General features: G+C 35.5%; 1 protein-coding gene across 1 annotated transcript in view; it reads right to left on the bottom strand.

Annotated features, from left to right (window-relative positions):
- The window catches only part of MMRN1 (multimerin 1), a 64,012-nt gene that overhangs the window by 22,722 nt on the left and 15,661 nt on the right, over nucleotides 1-25,629 (bottom strand). The window contains exons 2-5 of the mRNA XM_004389013.2: nucleotides 20,991-21,110; nucleotides 17,846-17,952; nucleotides 5,330-5,443; nucleotides 3,574-3,774 (exon numbers count right to left, since the gene is read on the bottom strand). Coding sequence (XP_004389070.1) covers nucleotides 3,574-3,774; nucleotides 5,330-5,443; nucleotides 17,846-17,952; nucleotides 20,991-21,110 — 542 coding nt within the window. The remainder of the gene's footprint in view (nucleotides 1-3,573; nucleotides 3,775-5,329; nucleotides 5,444-17,845; nucleotides 17,953-20,990; nucleotides 21,111-25,629) is intronic.

The raw sequence follows: 25,629 nt of genomic DNA, 5'->3' as shown, positions 1-25,629 counted from the left end.
CACACGGGAAATAAAAGCTGGCAAACTAGATTTTTGGTTCTTAAAAATAGAATATATTCATTTCACTGAGTGTAATTGGAAGAGGCTGCATAGGCCTAGCTCACTATTATATACTCCCCATTGCTAACCACCACGTGGTCTCATGATCTTCTCTTTCCCTTCAGTTCCAATCTCTACAAAACGTTTAAGATTAACTGATGTTCCTCCTTGGAGGGTGGAAAACAAGTGATAGTGATCTAAGGATGAAAAACCGAACGAAGCACCCATCTTGTGACAAGAAAAAACAGGATGTCGCCAGATAATCCCCAAGAATGTCGCCAAATAACTCCCAAGAATACCAGTAAAAGATTAACTCATCTGAGACATGACCACCTCAAGGGGGAACCAACACAAACTTCTAAGACCCATAATCCTGTTCCTATAAAAGCCTTCAGCCCATCTCCAGTGGGGGAGACAGGTTTTTTGGAGGAATCTATTCCCCTCTGTCTCCTATATATTGATATATAATAAAACTCTTGTTGCTCACCTCATCCCTGTCTCAGAATTGGCTACTGTGGCAGGCAGCTCCGATCTGTGTTATTGCAGTAACATAATGTGTTACTCGATAGTAAAATTATTTTTATTACTCTTTCTACAAGACCATTTAGTCATTTAATGTTCTTTAAAATTGTCATTAATTCTCATGACACCAAAAACTTGATGAAATAAAATAAAATGTTTAATGTTTGGAATCAGGCTTTTTGGAATTTACAACTTTATAATTTTGTTTTTAAAATGTTTTTCATGGTTAAGCATAATTGAAATAGTTCATTGTGGACATTGATAATAAGTATTTAACTTCCTCAAATAAACACTGTAGGGCATAGAAGTCAGAATGATAGTAGACAAAAGCACTGTAGATAAAATTTAGCACAGAATCAAAGTAATTGGGAAAAAATTAAAAATTAAAAAACCAGATTCTTCACTGCTGTTATGCTTTAAAACTTCAATGGAGAATCAAGTGGGAAAAAGGGCAAAATGACAGCAGTGTCTGAAAATATAACCAACAGATTATTAGTTAAAAAACTTGTCTCTGGATAAGGAATGTGTCAAATAACATTTCTACAGCTTGTTACCAAAGCACTTTATGTTAATACCTGAATGGACAGGTCATTTTAATTTTATTTGATTCTGATTCATGTCACTCATGGGCTTCTTCTTTCTTAAAAAGATGATGCTGTATTTGGTGACTTAGATATATTTATATTTGATATCATATATCTTGGTAAGTCCTTTCTGTGATTGTGAATATATGCTTTTTCTTAACATTTAGATTCTTGTTAAAGAATTGAGACAGTTGATTTTGAAGAGTTTCTATGGCTACTCACAGATTTAAGAAAATAAGTGTTTTTCACATTGGATGCAGATTAAGCAAGGGAGGAGGCTGTGGCTTTGCTAGGCAAGTACGGCACCTTGGGGATGGCTTTAGTTTCTGTTGCCTCTAAGAACATTCATTAACTGAGTACAAGCCCTGAGGTTCCTGTAATTAATGACTGTGTTTAGCACACAATCAATGCTTCCTATTGAGGAGGGAATTTTATTGTTGTGAGTGTCTGTTTTTTTCTGTGTCAGTGACAGAATTTTTGTTAGTAGATTCACAAAAAGCAGGTGACAGGCTTAATTCTCTCAGGTCACGATAACCAAATTTTATGAAACAAATTTTATTAAGGTGGATAGAGTCAGTTATATATTGTTACTACTTGACTTCTCACTTTATCACTTCAGGAAAAAAAAGTTCCTCTCTCATGCTTGCCATTGGTTAGTGTTGGCTATAGGGCATGCCATATATGTAGAACAAGGTCCTTTTTCTCAGTGGCTAAAAAGCTCCAATTATTTACATGAGTAGAAAAAAAAAAAATCATGGTTGCTGTTAAGGTGTGAAGGTGTATGTACTGGTAGAAGGTATGGAAAACCTCCACCAGTTTATCTCTTTATCTGTGAACCACAATAAAGAGAAGATAATTTGTGAGCAATGGAAATGGGGGTTGTACAATGCGTCTTCTTTATGAATAAAGCAAAATGAAAGATATTAGTAATCCTGAAGTTTGGAAACATACAAAAAACCCAATGAGTTGTGACATTCCTCGTAAGCAAACTACTTACCTGAACTGAAACCCTTTTGACTGGTCAAATTCTCCTGCTCCATCACTCATCGGTTGAGGTTTCTCTTCCTAGAAGCCTTCCCTGGTTCTCTCAGATTGGATTAGTTTCCACTCTTATATGGTCCCATTATACTCTGTACATAACCCTACCATAGCAATTACTCACTATATATATCTCTGTGATAGGCAGAATCACTTCCCCTCCCCCCCCAAAAAGGTGTCCACATCCTATTCCCCAGAACCTGTGACTATGTTACCTTACATGGCAGAAGGGACTTTGCAAATGTGATTAAGGTTAAGGATTTTGAGATGAGATTATCCTAGATTATCTGGTTGGGCTCAACCTAATTACATGATTCCTTAAAAGTAGAAGAGAAGAAAGGAAGAGTGGGTCAGAGAAGTGATGTGAGGACTCAATAAGCTGTTGTTAGCTTTGAAGATGAAGAGGGCCACAAGTCAAAGACGTGGTGGACTCTAGAAGCTGGGATGGACCCTCAGTTTATAGCCAGCAAGAAAACAGGGACCTCAGTCCTACAGGTACAAATAACTGAATTCTGTCAACAGCTTGAATTAACAGGAAACAGATTGTCCCTTAGAGCCTTCAGAAAGGAATGCAGCTGGCTGCATCTTGATTTTAGCCCCGTAAAACCTGCCCCAGACTTCTGACCTACAGAACTGTAGGTTAATAAATTCCTGTTGTTTTAAGAGCACAAAATTCAGGTAATGCCTATTCACAGTAATTAAAAAATGATTATTTCTTCGAATTGAAATTTTTTATATTTTGCTGATTATACTCCATGACTTAGATAATTCCTGGGATATATCCATCTATATTATTGAGAAAAACATGCACCTAGCCGCCTTGATAATTCAAACTTTAACCTCATTCCCATTCTTGAACTGCATAACACAATGGAAGTAAAATAAGTATGGGCTCCTATTAACTATAAATAATTATGTTAGACTATAACTACATACATGTCAATCAACCAGAAGAAATATTCAAGGTTTCGACTATATAGTATAACATATTAAGATCTATCAAAATATTTGGGAAATTGAGTAATTTTTTTAATTCCTCATTAAAAAATATATGGCTCTCAGCCCCATAAGACAAAATGAGACCAATGGGGCACAACAGTCCAGGGACAAGGACTAGAAAGCAGGAAGGGACAGGAAAGCTGGTAATAGAGAACCCAAGGTTGAGAAGGGACAGGGTTGACAGGTCGTGGGGCTGTTAATCATTGTCATAAAACAGTATGTGTACTAACTGTTTAATGAGAAACTATTTGTTCTGTAGACCTTCATCTAAAGTACAATAAAAACAAATATGTATGTATATGGCTTAGGCTTCCATACCACCTGATCTAACGTTGAAGATCCCAAAGCAATGTGAGAAAAGATAAATGAATCATTTGCCTTTTGCTTTAACTGAATGAATAATTTATTTTGTTTTTACCTTTTAGAAAAGATTGAAATTCCCTGCCTTTATCTTCACCAATTTTCCCTTCCAGGGAGGAGTATGTGTTCCTTACATCATTCACCACCGAAGAAATATTGTCCATCTTCTTCTGCAGGAAATTCAATTTCATTGCCTGGTGGTTCATCTGCTCGGTCATTTTTTGCATCACTGCTGCATGTAGATTGAGAGAAAATTTGAACCATTATAAAAATAGATTTTTAAAGCATTAAAATATTGTGGTAGTTTTTAAGGTAATCCAAATAAACCATGTTTGCACTAATATATTTGAAAATATAGACTATATTCACTTAGCGAACAGTGTCAATGTTAGAGTATTTAGGGATACAAATCTGTAGAAAGTATTATACTATCTTAGATTTCCAAAATGTTTTGATTTTGCCTAGCATTTTCACAGTATTTTTCTTTTTCCAAAAGTAGAGAGTTGATGTTACCCTCATAACAGATGAAGCAACTGAGGGTCAAAAAACCTAAGTAACTTGCATGAAGTTACAGAGCTCATGGCTCATTTTCTGCTTCCAAATCCAATGCTCTAGCATTAAAAACGCATAAACCAAAAAATCAGACTCAATGCCATTGAGTTGATTTTGACTCATAGAAACCCTATAGGACAGAGTAGAACTGACCCACAGAGTTTCCAATATGAATAGCTCTCTCTGTATATGTAGTTGCATATATATTCTTTCTTGAAGTATTCTTTAATGAGAGACACAGATTTGGAATTTAGTTTGAATTGCTTTATGTATGAATGGTACTCTCCATCCCCTTACATATGCAATTCAGTTACTCAAGGAAGATTTTACAGTATTTTGTAAAGATACTCAATTTCAATTCCTTAAAAAAACAAACAAAAACCCAAGAGCTCATTTCCAATGCATTGCGGCTTGCATCCTTAAAGCAATCCCCTTAAGATACATTTCTCAATTCAAGTGACTTATTTTGTATGACTAGAGCCATACGAAGTACAGTAAAGTGGTATGTTTAACATAACTAATCTTATGTTTTAAAGGCTAAAATTGAGCTTTAAATAAATGAAAAAAGTATTAATTATTAGAAAAATGAGAAAATACGTGACATGCCAACTTTGGATCAACACAAATGTCTTGTGGGTTCTTAATCACAATTCTTTTCCTCAGTCAATGTTCATTATCCCTTTAGCGGTCTCATACCAAATAAATGAAACAGGACTTTCTTAGCGACTTTTAATATGATCGAAAACCCTGGTGGTGTAGTGGTTAAGAGCTATGGCTGCTAAACAAAAGGTAGGCAGTTCGAATCCACCAGGTGCTACTTGGAAACCCCGTGGGGCAGTTCTACTCTGTCTTATAGGGTTGCTATGAGTCAGAATTGACTCCACAGCAGCGGGTTTGGTTTTTGGTTTTTTAATATGATCAAGTTGTTCCTTACATAGCAAGGTTCTTCCATGATTGCACTCTTTAGACAACAGAAGTTTGATTTTATTTTGGAAGCCTGTGATTTCCTTACAACAGAGTATCACAGCATTTGAGTTTTCATTCTGTATTTGCACACAGAGCTTCAATAATTAGAAATGGTCCTTTCATCCAGTACCAATATATAAAGGGTTTGAGTGGTATTTTAATGCGTTGTCATCAAACATTCAACAGCCAAGAGATTTCTTGTTTGGAAGTTGTAATAAATAGTGTTGACAATAATTGGGTTAGAGATAATAGTAATTACAATCCATGACCTGGGTCACCACAGTCTTGCTGCTGCTGTTGCTGTTGCTGAGTGGCTGTCTTGTTGCCAACAGCTGTTTGACTCTCAGCCTGGTTGCTGTGTATCAATTGCTGCTGTTCCTGGGCTAGACAGAAGCAAACAGAGAAGAGAGAGAGTTAAGCACTGGGACTGCCTCTTTTTTTTTTCAGTTCTGAGCAATAATGTGGCTGACATTCATTTTCCTGGATACTGAAGCATGATGGCCTGTGATGACTGCAAAGTAAGCTACTCTGCCCCCTCCTGTAGGGCAACGTGACACCAAATTGGAGTTGAAAGTGCAGGACTCTAATTCTGCCTGGAAAAATAAAATTATTCAGGTCTCCTTTAGGCAAAAATGAGTGGTAGTTTGGGGAGGCTGTGTAAACTAGCCCATGTAAACTGCCTGCATAATTGAGGAGACTTTAAAATCAGCTGGGTTGAAAGGTATAGCAGCTTTATAAGTGGACTACCACAGAGACAGCTGGTTAACTGCAATTTTCAACTGGTGTCTACTTGGAAACAAGCAAAAACTACAGGTTCTTGCTGAAAGAATATCTGTTTAATTAATAGTACCATTTAAATGTCTACAGGCTGCTCAAAATGGACTAAAGGTAAACTATAACAGGGCACTTAACAAGAGGATCAAACTATATTGGCAGTGAAATTTCAGAAAAAAATAGAAATTCTCATGACATAAGTCTACTCTGCTAAGGAATGGCTTACAAACCAAATATATTAAATAGCAATAAAATTTTTAGTGGGGAAAATAATTCAGTGGAAAGATTTATTAAAACTATTGTACACGTCAAGTAATTTATGTTCATAATTTACAGACGTCTAATGAACAAATTTATTCATGGAAATCTGCGTATTAGACATGAGAAAACAAGTGTTTGACGTTTGGCTGTGCTTCTTCCCATGTGCAGTGATGGACCAATGAAACCCCGCACTTCTGGCACAAGTTAATTGTGTTCCCTAAGGCATATGTAGCTGTGACAATAATACTAAAACATTTCCACTCCATAGAAAGTATAATATTTGGCACTAATTTGGGTTAATCTCTATCGTTAGATTGAATTTTACATTGCTTTTCTTTGGGGCATTGAGCTAAATTAGTGAATTCCCATTCATGCTCAAGGTTTTCATTTTGATTTTTTTCCCAGCCACGGTATTATAGAAAGTTCTGTGTAATTGCTGGTTTATTTGGTGGAAGAAAACCACTTACAGTTTGAGGAAAAGTGTACTTATTTTGAGGTCGGGGAGGGAAAAAGCATTAAGCATTAATTTTCTAAGTCCTAGCAATAAGGTTTTTATAGCCTTAGTTCAAATTAATTTATACAAACATATTTGTTAAAGAATTGTGTAAATTTTCTATCAGGGCTCCTATTTAGATGGTGTTACAAAGAATTTTCTGGCACCTTAAGTCTAAGTCTATCCAAGAGGGTAACTAGAGAGTAAAGCAGTGATTCTCAAACTGGGGTGCTTGAACCAGCAGGAGCAGCATCACCTGGGAACTTCTAGAAATGTAACTTCTAGGGTCGCACCCCAGATCTACTAATTTCAGAAACTCTGGGGTGAGGGGAAAAAATCTTTGTTTTAACAAGCTCTCCAGGTGATTCTAAAGCACATTAAGGTTTGAGAATCACTGAACGGTCAAGATAAGTTTTCCTTAACTACTTCCCACCTCAGTATCTTCCCAATGTCTTTCAGCAGTGGAAGAATGCTCAGAATGTAGACTTATAAGTACCAACAGCAGAAAGAACTGAGTTTAACAGAATGAACAAATGGGCCTTTCATTTTCTAATTGCTTACCTTTTTGAGCTAGATCATGCAGAAAACAAAAGAGCTGGTGCATTCAAAGGTAGTACCTTAACTTGGCAAGCCGGGGATACTTTACTAGGAAGCAATGCATTATTATAGGAAAAGCAAAGACTATATTGTTGTGTGGTACAGAAACAAGGTTACTATTCAAATTTCATTTCCTACCCTTAACTCGTAACACACATTATGGTTTTTCTTTCTTTCTTTTTTGGAACATTCCTTTCAAATAGTGATTTTTCATCAGGAATGGAAATCAGAAGCACCTGTGAAGCTTTGAAACCCCGTGTCCCTGGTCCTTTCGTTTCTCCTTCTCAAGGTGCTGATCAGTCCATCTGTTTTCGGAGATTGGGCATGGGTACTTTTTTTTTTTCCCCAAAATGCATGAGAGAGTGGACGAGGTGGGTTCTCATCGGCTTTTTTTTCTTTTTTTTTAGCTCCACAGGTGATTTTGATGCATGGCCCTGGTTAAGAACCACTGATTTAGAACACATTACAACATTTTCTAATTCTAATAAGTAAATTAATTGATATAAAGCAGAAAATATCATTTTCATTTTAAAATTACAATCCAGAAATCAGATTAAAAAAACAAAACAAAACAAAAAACACATGCCATTAACAACAAAGGCATATTTTAAAGACATAATTTATTAAAAGAATATATAATTAAAACCTGGAGTCTCCTACCATTCCATAGACCAGTGGCCCTTATAAAGTGAAAGTGAAGTGTGATGGGGATATAAAATGCTTTTCATAGCTTTCCTGATATTCTTTACAGATATTGTCATTCTATTGTTAAACACAGGATCCTTAAAGAGGAGCTGCTAAGTTGGAAACACATAAAGAGTGTTTGTGCTACCTTTACAGCAATCAAATCTAGAGCCTACTTAGACTCTTACAGTCCTCACCAATAATATTAGTATGTCTCAGAAATAAAATGCACTTTCCACTCAAAAGCTAGGCTGTTTGTTCCTCACTCCCATCTAACCACACATCTCATACTCTAACTCCAAGATTGTATTCAGCTAGTGTGTACCAATGAACCAAAACCAGTTGTCATCAAGTCGATTCTGACTCATGACGACCCCACGTGTGTCAGAGTAGAACTGTACTCCATACGGTTTTCAATGGATTAATTTTTGGAAGTAGATCACCAGGCGATTTCTTCGAGGTGCCTCTGGATGGACTCAAACTGCCAGCCTTTTGGTTAGAAGCTGAATGATAAACCATTTGTGCCTCTCAGGATGAGTATGCACCAATAAAGCCTACCAATCGTTAAAATATTGCAATATAACCATACCTTTAAGCAAATATATAATTGTAAAGTGAAATAACTGATTGCAATACTATTTTCTTAAAATATCATCTTGACACAGTTTTGAGGTCCTGACTGAAAGCCAGTCTATTATTCCTCTTCTTGAGCAGCTGATTAAGTTGACTCTCCAACCACTCCCCACATTAGGTTCTCACATCCTGGGTTCACTACGTACCCACCCTAATCACCCAGGGCCAAGTACCCAACAACTAGGAAACAGTTCCTCTGCTTTCTGATCCTGCAGAATTTTTCAAAATGCCTAATCCCAGGAAGCCCGAGAAACCTAGCAAACCCCACCCTGCTTGCCATACTTAAGCCCTCTCTTACTTTTCACCTTCTTGCTACCTAGTATCTGGGTGAAACACCCTGTGTGGCCCTGTGTCATGGTATGCTGTGCCTCCCAGACTCTGGGAACTGTGAGAAGAATAAACCAGATTACTTTTCATGGCCTCCCTGACTCCTCTTTCCTATGTCTCACCTAACTTACTACCCCACAAATCTGTTAGAGCATTGATAAAATTAATTACTTACAGAAATTGTAATATTAACTTAGTCCAAGCCAGTCATAGCAGGATACATGATAAAGGATACATTTTGTAGGGTACATGATGAATGGAATTCCTATTATAGCAACATCTGAGAACAGTTTTTCAGAACTGATAGTTTGTTAGGCTTATGTCTTGACAGACAAGGTTGTTGCACTGCATAGATTTTACGAAGCATTCCGTGTTTCAGTAGAATCATCAGTTTATCATTACCTATGATTTCTGTAATTGCTAGAATCTCCAAATTGTTTGGTGCTTACTTTGGTTTACGTGTTAGTACATGCTAATTGTTCTAAGTGCATAGCTTCTTGAATATTATTATTAAAATATATATAACAAATTAATTTAAATAAATGAAATACATGCAAAAATTTAAGTAAATTTTAAGCATCTTTTTCATATATCAGGATTGCGAATTTTTTGTATCAGAAAAAAATGTAGAAATTTTATCCATAATGAAACTATTTCTGGATTATTTTGTAATACCATGCAAAAATTAGTCTGGAACATCTTTTGATAGTCATAAAAATCAATACAAGATAAAACAAATCATTTGTATTCCTGGAATGAAAATCAACTTGATTTTCAACATAAATTAGTGGATCATTATTACATATACATATATGTACATATATATATATGTATATATATATGATGCAAACAATCTCCAAATCTGAAAGAAGTTGAAATTACCAGATTCATTTTTCATCATATGGGCATCTACATTCTCTTAAAGTTCATGGTACAAAAAGAAATTTGCACTCAATTGTTAATTTGGTAGAGCCTAGTAGATAATACCACAGGATGCCAATATCATTGATGTTAAGTGAAATTATGAACTTATCACCCAATGGCTCTAAATCTGATGGGAAGTGTTTAAAATGTAGTTCCCAATATTAAATCATTACATGTTGTATATTTAATGTGTAGATTATAACATTATGTTTCACTTTGAATCCTTCACTAGTTGAGAAGGACTGACAAAGCAGGGAATCACTCACACACACACACACACACACACACACACACACACACACACACCCATAAAGGAGGAAGTGGGGTACACTTTAATTTTAGGTCTTCTGGAATTCTGTTTGAGTAGGAGCACTTGGGAAACCTCGGTGGCATAGTGGTTAAGTGCTATGGCTGCTAACCAAAAGGTTAGCCATTCAAATCCACCAGGTGCTCCTTGGAAACTCCATGGGACAGCTCTACTCTGCCTATAGGGTGGCTATGAGTCGGACTCAGCGGCAGTGGGTTTAGGAGCATTTCATCAGGTCATAGTTCTGTCTGTGCTACCCAGTCCCGGCAAGATCCTGAATACACAAGAAGTAAAGTCAAACCAGGGGTAGGAAGGAAAGTGTCAAGAAGCAGGCCAATGAAGGGCATTAAAAGTCCAATTTTCTATCGACCTAAAGGTCAAAGAATCTCAGATAAATATTATTCATGTGATCTGAAAAAAAATCTACTGTGTTATAAGCAAGAGAATAGAAAGCGGTATGTTACAGAAAATCAGTAAATTAGAAATGGAAACTAAAAGTATAAGAAAAACTTTAAAATTGGTGACAAGTGGGAGAGGAGAGAAAAATTGAATAGAGCTGTCAGAAGGAAAAAAAAAAGACAAATCCAAAGAGGAAAAGAATTGCTACAAGAATCTAATGAACTCTTTAGTTTTACTGCACAGTCTGATCTTTGGTGGTCCACTCCTTATTGGGTGGAAACATAATACATATGATATGAAAAAAATTAAATTTATTCCATATTTTTGATGCTTTGAAAAGACTGATTGGAAGAAAATATAATCAGAAAAATCCAGTATTGAATGAGAAAAACCCAAATGTGATGGTTTATGTGTGTGAGCGTGTATGTACAAAACTTCCCATGTGTTCTTAGATATAGTTGTTTTTAAATTAATTGTTTTTGACAAACTAGGTGACATTTTTGTACTCCTGAATAAAAGGAAGAACTGTTAAACATCATACAAAGGTCCTTGAGAGCTAATTGTCACATGGACTTCTTTTCCCTAGAATCCATTGGATGGGATCCCTGCCAAGATGGCTAAAAACTTGAAAGACCTGTTTTACAAATCCATTAGTTTATGTTATCTCTTCCTAGCTCTGTTTGTAGACTGGGATTCAATATTGGGATTCATCTCACTTTATTACACAGGATTTAACTGGAGAAGTGCTGATAGGATCTCTGACAGTGGAGTCAGTTACTTGCCTGTGATAAAAAGCCTGGTTGATCGATGCTCTTTATTTTTTTCATTTACCAATCTTTCTGTCTTCGCAAAGGTATTCTCTACCACTAGGACTGCCACAGATTCTAGGCCTTCCAGGCAATCTGTCTTATCTTTCACTTAGCACCGGCCTATGCTTTGTTCCACAGGCTGCAGATTTCTACGACTCTCCACTCCCCCTTCCTCCTGACCCCTTAGGTCTTTCTAAGCTTTCCTAACGAGACAGGTGCAGGAACAGAAGGGATTTATTGGTGTTAAATAACTTGTAAAGATCTTTATGCACTTCAGATTTTTTTTAATGCAATATATTTTTTAAATTGGATTCTTTTTTTTCTCTTCTCCCAGCACAATTACTCTTTATTTCCTGCATCCTTGCAATAGAAACTCTGACTTTGGTGGGTGCAGGACTTAAAGAGGCAAAGTCATCAAGTGTTAATAGCAACAGCTTCTTTATTAAGGTCTTTTTCTTTTTTTTTAATGAGACAGGTTTTATTTGTGTGGTGGTTGTATTTTTTTATTTTCTCCCTTCCAGGCCTTTGAGATGGATGGAGGAAGTCATTAATGGTAACTCAGCAGTGAGGAAGTTTGCCTGCTCCCCCTTAGAACCAGAAGACCTTGTGTGTGGCTCGACAAAAAGCTGGTTTCCAAATGAAGATGAAAGTATCCTGCAATATCAAGTGAATGTTTGCATGGTTATTGTTTATACATATATAAAAATTTACTGAGATTTAGTAGTTAAATTGACCTAAGCAATTTGATGCAGCAAAGATTTAAGGTACATTTAATTCTTTAACTGAAAGAATCATAATTTTATTGAGCAAGACGCTAACAGGAGGAAATATTGTTTCTCAAAGAGGAAAACATTAACCACTACTGGGAAGAACTAGATAAGCAAAAATATAAGGAACATAGTTTTTTTTTTTTTTTTTTTTCTCTTTCAAATGTTCTAACTTTCATTTCATATTATTTGGAATAACATTTTAAAATAATCTTACTGGAGAAGTTCCATATTTAAAACGTTAGTAACAGTAGCTATTTTATAATTTATATAATTATTGAATTGTAAATTATTTTATGATTCGTCTTACAATTTATTGAATTATTTCAGAGCATCTGTAAGACACAAACTTGTCATATATTTGGAACATATGCTACAAGTCAGTTTATTCCAATAACTATGCATGCCTGCATATTTATATCATTCATATTATCTGTGATCACTCACTCACTCACTAATTGCTGTCGAGCCAGTTCCAACTCACAGTGACCCTACAGAACAGAGTAGAACTGTCCCATAGGGTTTCCAAGGAGTGGCTGATGGATTCGAACTGCCAACCTTTGGGTCAGCAGCTGTAGCTCTTAGCCACTGCGCAACCTGCACTCCATTATCTGTGATAGATTTTATAACATGTCTTTTTCCTGTATAGAAAATCTGACTAAAGCTGGCTCTGGATTATTTTTTACAGGTTTGCAAAGTAGTTTTTCTTCCCTTCTCTTTAATCTAACACTATTAGAACTTAAATTTCTGTATTTTGTGTCATTAGAGCAAGCCACATTTCCCTTGTACTTCAGAACCTTCTAGAGACATCTACTGGAAAAATGCATTATTGCAAATTTTATAAAATAGATTTAAATAATGTGTTACTCTTAATATTATAAAAGATGGCTTGGATATACATCATAAGATTAAGTTCCTTTCAGACTGCCCTATTTTTTCTGTGACCATCAAAAGGATATTTTAAAAAATGTAGAATACCTCAGAACCGTTACTTTGATATTGCAGTTAGTGCTCCTCTCTTTCCAACAAATTACTATTCAGTTAGATTTGTTAAAAAAAAAATTCCCTCTTGATATATATAATATTTTTAATAACATAATTTAGAACTATAATTAACAATACTTGGTTTTCTGAGTGGTAGCTAAGGGACATGTGATGGGGATCAGTAATATTATAAACAGCATACGGTGGAATAAGATAATAGGAAGATTTGTATAACAAAATTTGGGTCACAATAGCCCTGCCTAACAGGTTTAGGGCTGATTTATAGAGATATAGTGAGAAAGAGTAAAAGAAAAAGATGAGTAGGAACTGGAAGCAAAGAAGTAAAACAGAATATAGTTGCTAGCAACTTCATTTTATTCCTGATCTATTAATATTTCTTGTATATTAAAAAAGTTAAATATAGAATTACCATATGACTAGCAATCCCATCCCTAGATATAAACCCCAAAGAACTAAGTGTAGAAACGCAGATACTTGTACCCCAATGCACACTGCAGTACTATTAATAGTAGCCAAAAACTAGAAACAACCTAAATGTCTATCAACAGATGCATGGATAAACAAAATGTGGTGTAGACACACAATCGAACATAACTTATCCATAAAGAGAAATGAAGCCCTGATACATTCTACTATGTGGCTGAAACTTGAAAACATGCTAAGTGAAATAAGTCAATCACAAAGGACAAATATTGTTTGATTCCACTTAGATGAAGTATCTAGAATTTGACAAATATATAGAGACCAAAGCTGATTATTGGTTACCAGGGACGTATTACATTGCGCAAATCTGCTGCAAAAGACTTCTTTCAAGTGTTGAAAAACGAAGATGTCATTCTGAAGACTCAAGTACACTTGACCCAAGGTGTGATATATTCAATTGCCTCATATGCATGTGAAAGCAGGACAATGAATAAGGAAGACAGAAGAAGAACTGATGCCTTTGAATTATGGAGTGGCGAAGAATATTGAATATACCATGGACTGCCAGAAGAACAAACCAGTCTGTCCTGGAAGAAATACAACCAAACTGCTCCTTAGAAGTGAAGTTGGTGAGACTTTGTCTTATGTTCTTTGGACATGTTGTCAGGAGGGACTTGTTCTGGAGAAGGACATCATGCTTGGTAAGGTAGAGGGTCAGCGAAAAAGAGGAAGACCTTCAACAAAATGGACTGACAAAGTGCCTGCAACAATGAGCTCAAACATGGCAACGATTGTGAGCTCGGCGTGGGACCGGACAGTGTTTCATTCTGCTGTACACAGGGTCACGGTAAGTCGGAACTGACTTGACGGCACCCAACAACAACACAGCAACAGGGATGGGGGGAGGGAAAAGTGGAAGTCATTGCTCAGGGGGCAATGAGTTTTTGTTTGAAAAAACTTGGAAACGGATAGTGGTGATGGTTGCATAATATAATGAACAAATTGATGTCACTTAATTGTAGATCCAAAAATGTGGTAAGGGCAAATATTTTGTTACATATATTTTACCACAATAATAATTAAAAAAAAAACCTCTCTATTGCAATCAAAATTAAAGGGGAATCCTTATTTTATATTATGGGATTCATAATATAAATTGAGGAAACTTGTTGGGGAAGCTGGTATTTGCCAAATTTATGTAGTATTTCACCAATTTCCTATGAATTAAATAATCTTCTGATATTGTGAGGGATTAGCACTGAAGTAACTGTCATATAGTAGTTACATAACCAGGTTACTTCAGTCTGTTGAGGGCTTGGAAGAGGTCTAAAGAATAAATCAGTGAAGCTGTTTATTCTTGCCAGACAGACATGGGGCAGCTTGTCATATGAGACAACGTGTACATGGTTGTCAGAGGAAACCTGACAATTTTCATTCCAGTATAAGAATAAAGACTGATGGTACATACATAAAATGTGTTTAAAAAAAAAAAAAAAAAGTGGAGCAGTGGGCTTGGCATTTAACTGCATAGATATCAAAAGAGAAAAATGTGCCAAAGATCCCAGGATAGAAGAGATAGGAAGAATAGTGCATGGAACAAAGACACTCAGTAGTTCTTGATACTACAAGTGCATCCGTTGTCACTCATAAAAAAATCAATAGCTTTTATATACTGCAATAAAAGTGCAAAGATGGTCAGAGTATTGTAGGGAGCAAGAAGAGGTTCTTTCGGAATCACAATGATATTAACTTTGATTGTATAAGAACATGACACAAAAGGCTGATCTCTCTGCCTGAGAAAATTATCATCTCCATAGGTTTCAACAGAAAGGAGAACTCTCCACAACATCTTAATCAGCAGAGACCTGAATTATACTAGATTGACACAAGGTCAGAGTCAGAGCTATTCTTGAACATTTTTGTTAACAGAGAGTCAAGACAGTAATCTGTTAATCAAGTATTAAGATATCCACAGGTTGCTTCCGATTAGAACACAAAGTGTTATTAAACAACCAAAGCTAAACTATTTGATTCAACTTAAATATTTCATATAGCACCTTCAAAAAAGGGAATGACAGTAGGTAGCAGATATTCAAAACTGTCAACTAGTCTTTGTTTCTTGTGTGTTAGTGAACAGTGATGGACTTCTATCTATTTCACGCTTGGATGGTGGTTAATCCCAGGGTGGTTAATCATGGATAAGTAAGTATAAAAGAACAAAGCATGGAGTGACAGCAGTCCTCATCAGCTGAAGTCCATGATGGTCTTTGACATACAGACTTTGTTTCCTGCCACATACCTGCAGATTTAGTTTCTGTGTGCAGTAGGGAGTGTATGGACACCCTAAATCTCTAGAAATGCATTCTTCAAACAAACACTGAATCCTCAAGAAACAATGATAGAATTAATTAATATTCCCAAGATGTCCTCCTTCATATAAGAACATAAATATAAAACTAATCTTAGATCTTAGAACTATAAGTTTGCATCTGTCCAGAACTTTTAACTATCAGCCAAGTACAAGCTAAAAATAATAAACATGTTTTACCATTGTGAATACATCTATGCAATCTCGTGGAAATCAGAAGTCCTTTGAAGGCCATATTTCAATCTTTGTAGAATATGCTAAAATACGTCATTTATGAATGTTTTCAGTATAGATGATATTTTCTTTAAAAGTTTAATTTCCGTGATTGTAAATGCAGTATATGTTCGTACTATAAAAATGTATCAAAATTTTATAACGTCTCTGAAATTCAGGCCAGATCCAGATAGAGAACAAATAACATTACAGAAAAATTTGGCTACTGATTTCACATTCTGTGAGTTAGCAAACCCATGTATAATATCCCTGACTAAACTACAAGGTTCCTAGGGCTTTTGTATTATGACTTTCTTTTTCTTAATATGAATCATAATGGCTTCTCCACACTTACATTAATTTTTAATCGCACTCTCTTACACTGTTGATTGAATTCCTTACCACTGCTAATGGCCTTTCTTGTAATATTCATTCATTTAAAATATGTATGCTGATGCTATAACTTATTTTTCAAAGGAAATTTGTTCAAAGCCAAAAGCAAAATATTAGTGGCATAGATGTTAGGCCACAACAGGTTACTATGCATTTGATGAGCTTTGCCACCAGAAAATTCTTCAAATCTCAGTTGAAAAAATGGCCCCATTTGGATTAAAAAAAAAGACAAAATTATTCATGGCATATTTTGAGTATTTTTTAGAACTGAATTTCATTCATAACTAAAATATTTATTTCAAATAACTAAATTGGAATAAAACTAGAGGGTTGTCTTATTTTAACATAAAAACCAATTATAATAATAGATTAAAACATGTATAATTAGTATTTCTGCTACATGTCTTTAAAACATATCATTAAGAACAAGTAAGATATTTAGTTAGATCTCCAATTACTCATATAAAACCAACATAAAAATGGAGGGAGAAGTTAAAAGATAGCTTATGAGATGATGGTGCAGTGAGTAAGCATCCGGCTGCTAACCAAAAGGTTGGTAGTTCAAACCACCAGCCACTCCTGCTCTATCCCATAGGATCACTAAGAGTTGGAATCAACTCGACGGCAATAGGTTTGGTTTTTTTTTTTTTTTTTTTAAAATAGTTGCTATCGGAGCCCTGGTAGCACAGTGGTTAAGAGCTATGGCTATTTACCAAAAGATAGGCAGTTCCAATCTACCGGTTGCTCCTTGGGAACCCTATGGGGCTGTTTACTCCGTCCTATCGGGCAGCTATGAGTTGGAATTGACTCAATGGTAACAGGTTATAGCTGCTATTGGACCCCGGGGCACAGTGGTTAAAGCGATCATCTTCGGAAGTTCGAAACCACCAGTGGCTCTGTGGGAGAAAGATGTGGTGGTCTGCTTCTGTAGAGATTTACAGCCTTGGAAACCCTACGGGGTCGCTATGAGTTAGAATTGACTTGTGGCAGTGGGTTTGGTTTTTGATGGTTATTGTTGCTGTCATGGCTCCCTAGGTGGCACATGGTTTGTGCTCTACCACTAATCTAAAGGTTGATGGTTTGAACCCACCCAGTGCAACTGCAGAAGAAAGGCCTGGTGATTTTTTCCATAAATATTACAGCTAAGAAAACCTCAAGGAGTAGTTCTACTTTGTAATACATGGGGTTGCCATGAGTCAGAATCAAATCCAAGGCAATATTTGTTTGTTTTATAGTTGCTACGTGATGAGGGTGCTCTGAAACACTAACAGTCCCAGTAGTTTGACTACATTTGGATTTACCTTAGTTCAAAAGGGAAAATGCAATTCTTTTTTGCATTGGAATCAGTTGCTTATTCTTCAGAATTTTTATGCTTCTAATCGTTATTATAAAACTAATATTTTTATACCTTTTAGCTGACATTTTGGTCCACTGAATCCAGGACAGCACTTCCAATCCAATGAAGTAACGATTTTATGTTTTATCCTATAGACATGATTTGATATTTTCTGAGATCTAGAGAAGAGGGAAATTGAGGGAAAATAGATTATTTGTTTCACACTGAATTATCAGTAAGGGTAATAAATGTAAAGTGATTGGAAAAATGCCTAAAATATAATAAGCACAGTAAGTGTTAGTTGTTATTATTATATTATCATAAACTTCATCTCTATATTATTGACAAACTTAGATTTTTTAAAATATATTACAAAAATCATTAGGTGTTATACTATTTGGTATTTTAAATTGATAACTGTCATTACATTTTCTAAAGATACTATAGCTTTTCCCTTGATAATGCCTTTTGTTAAACCAATGTTAAAACTTATTTTAATTTTATTTTTAAATAATTATACTGGGGTTAATTTATGCCTATTTCAATTCCCATCATTTTCTATATTATTTTGATTAAAAATATCTATTTTCCCTCCAGATCAACATCAAACAACTGGTGGCACAGTGGTTAAGGGCTCAGGCTGTTAACCAAAAAGGTTGGCAGTTCAAATCCAACAGCTGCTCCTTGGAAACACTTTGGGGCAGTTCTACTCTGTCCTATAGGGTCACTATGAGTGGGAATTGGAATTCACTTGACAGCAACAGGTTTGGTTTTTTGATTTTGGAATTAAAATTATGATAACCGCTAACATTTTCAATCTGCACTTTCTCATTTCCCACATTTTAAAATGATAATGTCTACTATTTCTGTTATATAGTATTTCTCTTTCAGAAAGAGAGAGAGGGGAGAAAGTAAGAGAGAGAAATTTAACATGAGAAGATATTATTTATGAGAAAAAAAACAAGGGAGAAAAAACCATAACATTTCAACATAACAATCAATACAAATAATGAATGGTACTAAATCATAGTCTCTATGTATGTAAATGTAAGTCATAAATATAATTTTGACCATATTATTCCTACCCCCATGACTTCAATATTTAGCTAATATTTATCAAATGGGCCTATGAAATTGGTACATATTTTCTTGCCTAATCCTCGTATCAATTCCTCATATCACTATGAGGAAGGTATTTATATTATCCTCATCCACTGAGGAGGAAACGGAGGAATAGATATATGAAATAACTTGCCCAAATTTCCATGATCAGAAGTGGTAGCTGTGGGATGTTAAACCTAGGCTGTGAAGGCCCATACACAGCCTCCCATGTTACTATCCTAGAATTGTCGCATACAACCATGTGGATATGACAGTAGTCAATTTCATGGATAAACCCTGAAGGTGTAGAGGATAAATATTAACACAGACAGGGCATCAGGAGACTTGGGCTTTAGTTCCTGCTATAACACAACAGTAACTCAATATTTCTGAGTTTTTTCCTCAGTTGTAAAATAAGCGGTAAGATTCTTTCCATCCTAAAAATAAGCTAATCATTTGCCTACTTTTTTTTTAAATAAATATTCCATAAATTACTCTGTCCAGTGAATTACCATCTCCAGTCCAACAGCAAAAGCCAAGTAGAAAGCAAGGCAGTTTGGAAAGGGACTTTTAGACTTTGTAGTTCAGTGATAAGATTCTTGCCATCCATGCAGGAGACCTGGAATCAATTCCCTACCAATGTACCTCAAGAGCAATCACCACACATCTGTCAGTGGAAGCTTGTGTGTCACTATGATGCTGAACAGGTTTCAGCAGAATTTCTAGACTCACACAGACTAGGAAGAAAGGCCTGGCAATCTAGCGCTGAAAAATGAGCAAATGAAAGCCCTATATACCACAATGTTCTGATCTGCAACTGAACATGGGGATGGCACAGGACCAGGCAGTGTTTTGTCCTGTTGTGCATGGGGTCACCATGAGTCTGTGGCCACCTCAAGGCAGCTAACAACAATAACAAGGGGTGAGCTCAAGCAGCTGGTGACATTATTGTTGACGTCCGTGTTCTGCTTTGGCAAACTGGATTTCTGGTGTATGTTGCTCTGACATAATTAAAAAGAAAAAGGGACAGATATTGCATAATTACTAAAATTTCTACCTATGCTAAGGTAGAAAGAGATGAGAGTAAAGATAAATATTTCTGTTTTGTTTAAAAAGAGAGAGAGAGAAGTGCTCACCTTGAACACAGAAGGGCTTACGGAGGGTTAGTGAGGAAATATTTTCATTACTAAAGAACTAACAATGCAGTCTTTGTATCTCGTGTTGGTGAGGAAATTTTCACAAAGGGACTAAATGCTGAAAGCAGAACTGGAGCTCAGGTCTTTCAAATCCCTAAGATGTGCTTAGCTCTCTGGACCACGAAACTAAGCTATTCCTCAAGGGACTAAGAAACACCTTGATTTTATGTATCCTTACTGTGCACTCTTCCAGACTGCCCATGCATCAGATTGATTGCCTGAGTTATTTGTATGACAATTTGCATAATGTTAACCATCATGGCCTGAATAACAATTATAGTTTTTATTACAGGCTGTTCTAAAACACCCAGAGCTGAGCTACTTTGTTTGAATTCCAGAAATTTATCAATTACTCAGCCCCACATTTTAGGACAATTACATAGATTTTTTAAAATGAAAAAACAAATAACATGGGTCATTAGAATAGACACAAGAAGAAAGACCTCACTTAGCTGCTTTTCCAAGCATAATTGCAATTGGTGGCTTTCAAAGAATTTTAGGATATGAGCCAAGCCATGGATTCATCTTTGACCTAGCATAAAAGGGAAATTGTCAATAAATCTTCAAAACTGTGTATGAATTGAATAAGTAATGAAAGAACAGGATTGTTCATCAGATCATGGAATAAAAGTAACAATAACAGTAATAGTAAAAATAGGAACAAGCATGAGAGTCCTCAATTATTGAAGACTCACAGTGTACCAGGCACTAGACTAAGAACATAATTGTATTTTCCCAATTGATCCTGAAAGCAAACATATGAGGCAAGTATTATTAGTATCTGCATTTTAACTTGCTCAAGTTACAGATCTTGTTCAACTGTGATGGCCCTCCTCTGACCCTGCCACACATATGTATCTGGGATGACTGACTTCCTCTATATCTGCCCAGATATGGTGGCTATTTCTGTGAAACGTTACCTCTGAGGACAGAATCCTCTGGTCCATCCACACGACCCTCTCCCATCTGGAACATAAGTGACCTGGTTGTCCAATATCACTGTGGGAGATAGCCTGGTATGTACAGAAGCACACCAATTCCTAAAGGAGAGATAATTTTGTTAGAAAAGGTTATTGTGAAAAAGAGTTCTTCCCATCAAAATTATTTTCATAGACCCTTATCTACTTCTGAAGGTATTGTAGGCCAGATACCTGGAAAGCTTGATATCTAGCTCTAAAACATCTAGATACTAGAGAAAACATACTTGTTAATGCATTGCTATACTTGTAGGAAGTAAGGGAACCCTAGAAATTAAAATAAAGAAAGAATAAATCAGAGCTCAAACCTGTAGTATTTAGCTGTAAGTCAAGTCAAAAGCCAAGATTGCTCTCATAGCAAATAGTAATATCAATACTGAGGTTGGAGACACACAATTAGGTCCATTGCTTATATTCAACAATGTGCAGTAAGATGTAGTAAATAAAAAAATAAAAAGTATAAAAATTGGAAAAAATAAAAAAAAACTGTTATTAGCAGCAGATGATATAATTGTAAATAAACACAAAATACTTTAGAGACAAATTACTATAATTAATAAGAGAGCTTGGCAACATGGTTAAGAGCAATATACAATTTTTATAATTAATGAAAGTTTAACCACATGGTTAGGATCAGTTACATTTCTATGTACAAATAACAAATATAAAAAAAAAAACACTGTTTATAAAGCAAAAATAACAACATCAAAAGTAATGTTCTTTGGAATAAATCGACCAAAAGAAGTTTAAAATGTAATAGATTAAATATTTAAACATTATTGAAAGACCTTAAAGAAAACCCAATAAATCATGTTAATTGATGAGAAGTTCTAAATATGTCATATTTCTCCAAATTAGTCTCTAGAGTAAATGCAATTTTTACCAAAAACTTAGTTTGATATGAAGAGTTAAAAAAGCTGATTCTATAATTTTTATGAGATAAACTAAACTAAAAACCTAAATTTCAGATATTTGGGGCTCTCACCATAACAGAATATCAGAGTTACCCTCACCTGGTAAAAACTATAAAATAGTAAAACCTGGACTTTAATCCGAGTAAGACTAACTGATCCACTGAACATAAAAATTCTCAGTAAAATAAAATGACCCTAATTAAAAAAAAATTAAAAGCTTTGGTGCTTCAAAGAACGCTATCAAGAAAGTGAAAAGACAACCCTCAGAATGGGAGAAAATATTTGCAAATCATAGATTTGCTGAGACTAGTATTTAGAATACATAACAAACTCTTACAACTTAACAGTTAAAAAGACAATGCAATTAAAAAATGGGCAAGTAATTTGAATAGACTTTTCTCCAAATAAGATATACAAATATTGAATTAGTACCCGTAAAGATTCTCAACATCATTAGCCATGAGAGAAAAACAAACACACTCAATGAGAAACACTCAACAAGCTAGGAATAAAAGGGCAATTCCTCAATATGATAAAGGGCATTTATGAATAACCCACAGCTCACATCCTACTCAACGGAGAAGGACAGAGCATTTTCCTTAAGATCAGGAATGGGCAAGGATGCTTGCTCTCACCACTGCTATTCAACATTGTACTAGAAGTCTTAGCCAGAGCAAACAGGCAAGGAAAAAAAAAGTATTGAAACAGAGAAGAAGAAAGTAAAAACTATCCGTTTTGACAGATTGCATGAGCCTATACATAGACCACTCAAAATATTCCACAAGAAATCTATTAGAGTTAATAAATGAATTCAGCAAGGTGGCAAGGTACAAGGTCACTATGTAAAGATCAGTCATGTTTCTATACATCAGCAATGAACATTTGAAAAGGAAAACAAGGAAACAATTTCATTTACAATAATATCAAAAATGAAAAATACCTAGGAATAATTTAATCAAGGAGGTGAAAGACTTATACACTGAAAACTATGGAACATTATTAAAAGAAAAGAAATTGAAGAAGACCTCAACAAATGGAAGGATATTTCATGTTCAAGGACTGGAAGACTTAATATTGTTAAGATGTCAAGAAATTTAAATGTAAATGCTAAAATATAAAATTTCTAGGAGTAAACACAGGAGAATAAGTGCGCAACTTTGGCTAGGCACACAGAAGATGTAAACCACATAAGAAAAAAAAATTGATGAACTACACTTCCTTACCAAAAACAATAACAAAAACAAAAATCTGCTTGTATGGAGATGCCATTAAGAAAATGAAGAACACCAGAGACTGGAGGAAAAAAATGAAAAACCCTCTGTAATACATATATCTGACAAATCAGTTGTACTAAGGATATATAAGAAGCTATGACAATTCAATTATTAAAAAAAGATGAGCAAAAAGATTTGGACAATTCACAAAGAATGACATACAAATGGCAAATAAGTATATGAAAAAAGTGCATAACGTCATTAATGCTCAGGTAAATGTAATTAAAATTACAACAAGATTATATTAAGTGTGTTGTTGTCAGGTGCTGGCCAGTCAGTTCCAACTCATAGCATCGTTATGTACAACAGAATGAAATGCTACCCAAACCTGAGCCATCCTCACAATTGTTGCTATATTTGAGCCCATTGATGCAGCCACCATGTCAGTCCGTCTAGTTGAGGATCTTCCTCTTTTTCGCTGACTCTCTACTTTACCAAGCATGCTGCCCTTCTCCAGGGACGGGTGAAGGGACTGGTCCCTTCTGACATGTCCAAAGTACGGAAGACGAAGTCTCTCCATCCTTGTTTCTAAGGAGCATCCCGCTGTACTTCTTCCAAGCAGATTTGTTCCTTCTTCTGGCAGTCCATGGTATATTCGGTATTCTTCACCAACACGATAATTCTTCACCAACACCTGATTCAAATACATCAATTCTTCTTCTGTGTCCCTTATTCATTGTCCAGCTTTCACTGGGGTGATTGAAAATACCATGGGTTGGGTCAGGCAAACTTTAGTCCTCAAAGTAACATCTTTACTTTTTAACAATTTAAAGAGGTCTTATGCAGCATATTTGCCCAATGCAATAGGTCATTTGATTTCTTGACTGCTGCTTCTATGGGTGTTGATTGTGGATCCAAGTAAAACGAAATCCTTAACAACTTCAATATTTTCTTATTGCTTATTGCTCCAATTGTGAGGATTTTTGTTTTCATTATGTTGAAGTGTTAAGGAGCCCTGGTGACTGAGTGGTTAAAGCGGTTGGCTGCTAATGGAAAGGTCTGTGGTTTGAACTCGCCAGCCACTCTACAGGAGAAAGACGTGGCAGCCTGCTTCTGTAAAGATTAACCAAAAAACAAACCCATTGCCGCAGAGTTGATTCCGCCTCATAGCGACCTCTACTATAAAAATTACAGCCTTGGAAACCCTATGGGGCAGTTCTACTCTGTCCTATAGGGTTGCTACGAGTCAGAATCAACTCAATGGCAATGGGTATTATATTAAATACCCAGTAACTAAGCATCAATAGTTAAAATTTAAACAGAATCTCAACACTGAATACTAGCAAGGATGTAGAACAACTGGAACTCTCATATATTGTAAAATATTGTAAAAAGGATTGTAAAATTGTACAATCCAAAATTGTACAATCCTTTTGGAAAAATGTTTCATAGTCTCTTATAAAGTTAGACATTCATCTACTCTATGAGCCATCAATTTTACGTACTGGCTTTTACTTCAGAGAAATTAGAGCAAGCTCATTCAGAGTAATTTTATTTGTTATAGCCAAAATCTGGGAACAATCAAAATGCCTGTTAACAAGAGAGTGAATGGACAAATTGTGGTATATTCATACAATAGAATGTTGTTTTTGTTGGTTGCCTTCGAGGTGCTTCTGACTCATGGCAATCCCATGTGTTACAGAGTAGAACTGCTCCAATAATCTTTTCTTGGCTGTAATCTTAACAAATGTAGATCAACAGGCCTATCTTCCACGGTATCACTGGGTGGGTTCAAACCTCCAGCCTTTAGGTTTGCAGTCAAGAACAAACCATTTGTGCCACCTAGGGACATTAATACATTCCAGTAAAAATAAACTACTGATCCATGCAATAATTGGTACATAGACCAATGCAACAGAATAGTGATCACAAGAATGGACATAAGCACATGTACTTCACACTCATAGTAAAAGCAAAAGTCCTTATATCGTCCAAGACCCTATATGACGCCCTACCCTATCCCCTTCCCTATCATTTACTAACTACACCTTCTACTGCTTTCTCACTCCATTCCAGCCATATTTACTTGAGCTTTTTCACACAGATAGGCACAATTCTTCTGCATGGAATCCTCTTTCCCCAGATAACCACATAGTTTACTTCCTTATATTCTTTCTTTACCACTCCATTTAAAATTTCAGTCTTCCCAAAATTCATATCCTTCTTTTCAAAAACTATTGTTATACTGAAAGCATTGTATTTTAGGACAGATTTTGAAAATTTTTTTTGACAATGAATGTGATGCCATTCCTCTTCAATTTCTTATTCCAGGTATAGTAGACCATATGATTGGCCAATTCAAAATGGCCAATACCAGTCCATTTTAGCTCACTAACGCCTAGGATATCAATTTTCAAGCATTCCATTTCATTTTTGACAACTTCCAATTTTCCT

This window comes from Trichechus manatus, unplaced genomic scaffold (genome assembly GCF_000243295.1).
Source record: "Trichechus manatus latirostris isolate Lorelei unplaced genomic scaffold, TriManLat1.0 scaffold00228, whole genome shotgun sequence".
In the NCBI taxonomy this organism is placed as follows: domain Eukaryota; kingdom Metazoa; phylum Chordata; class Mammalia; order Sirenia; family Trichechidae; genus Trichechus; species Trichechus manatus.
The sequence above is the reverse complement of the archived record's forward strand: the minus strand, read 5'-3'. Positions and strand labels throughout refer to the sequence as shown.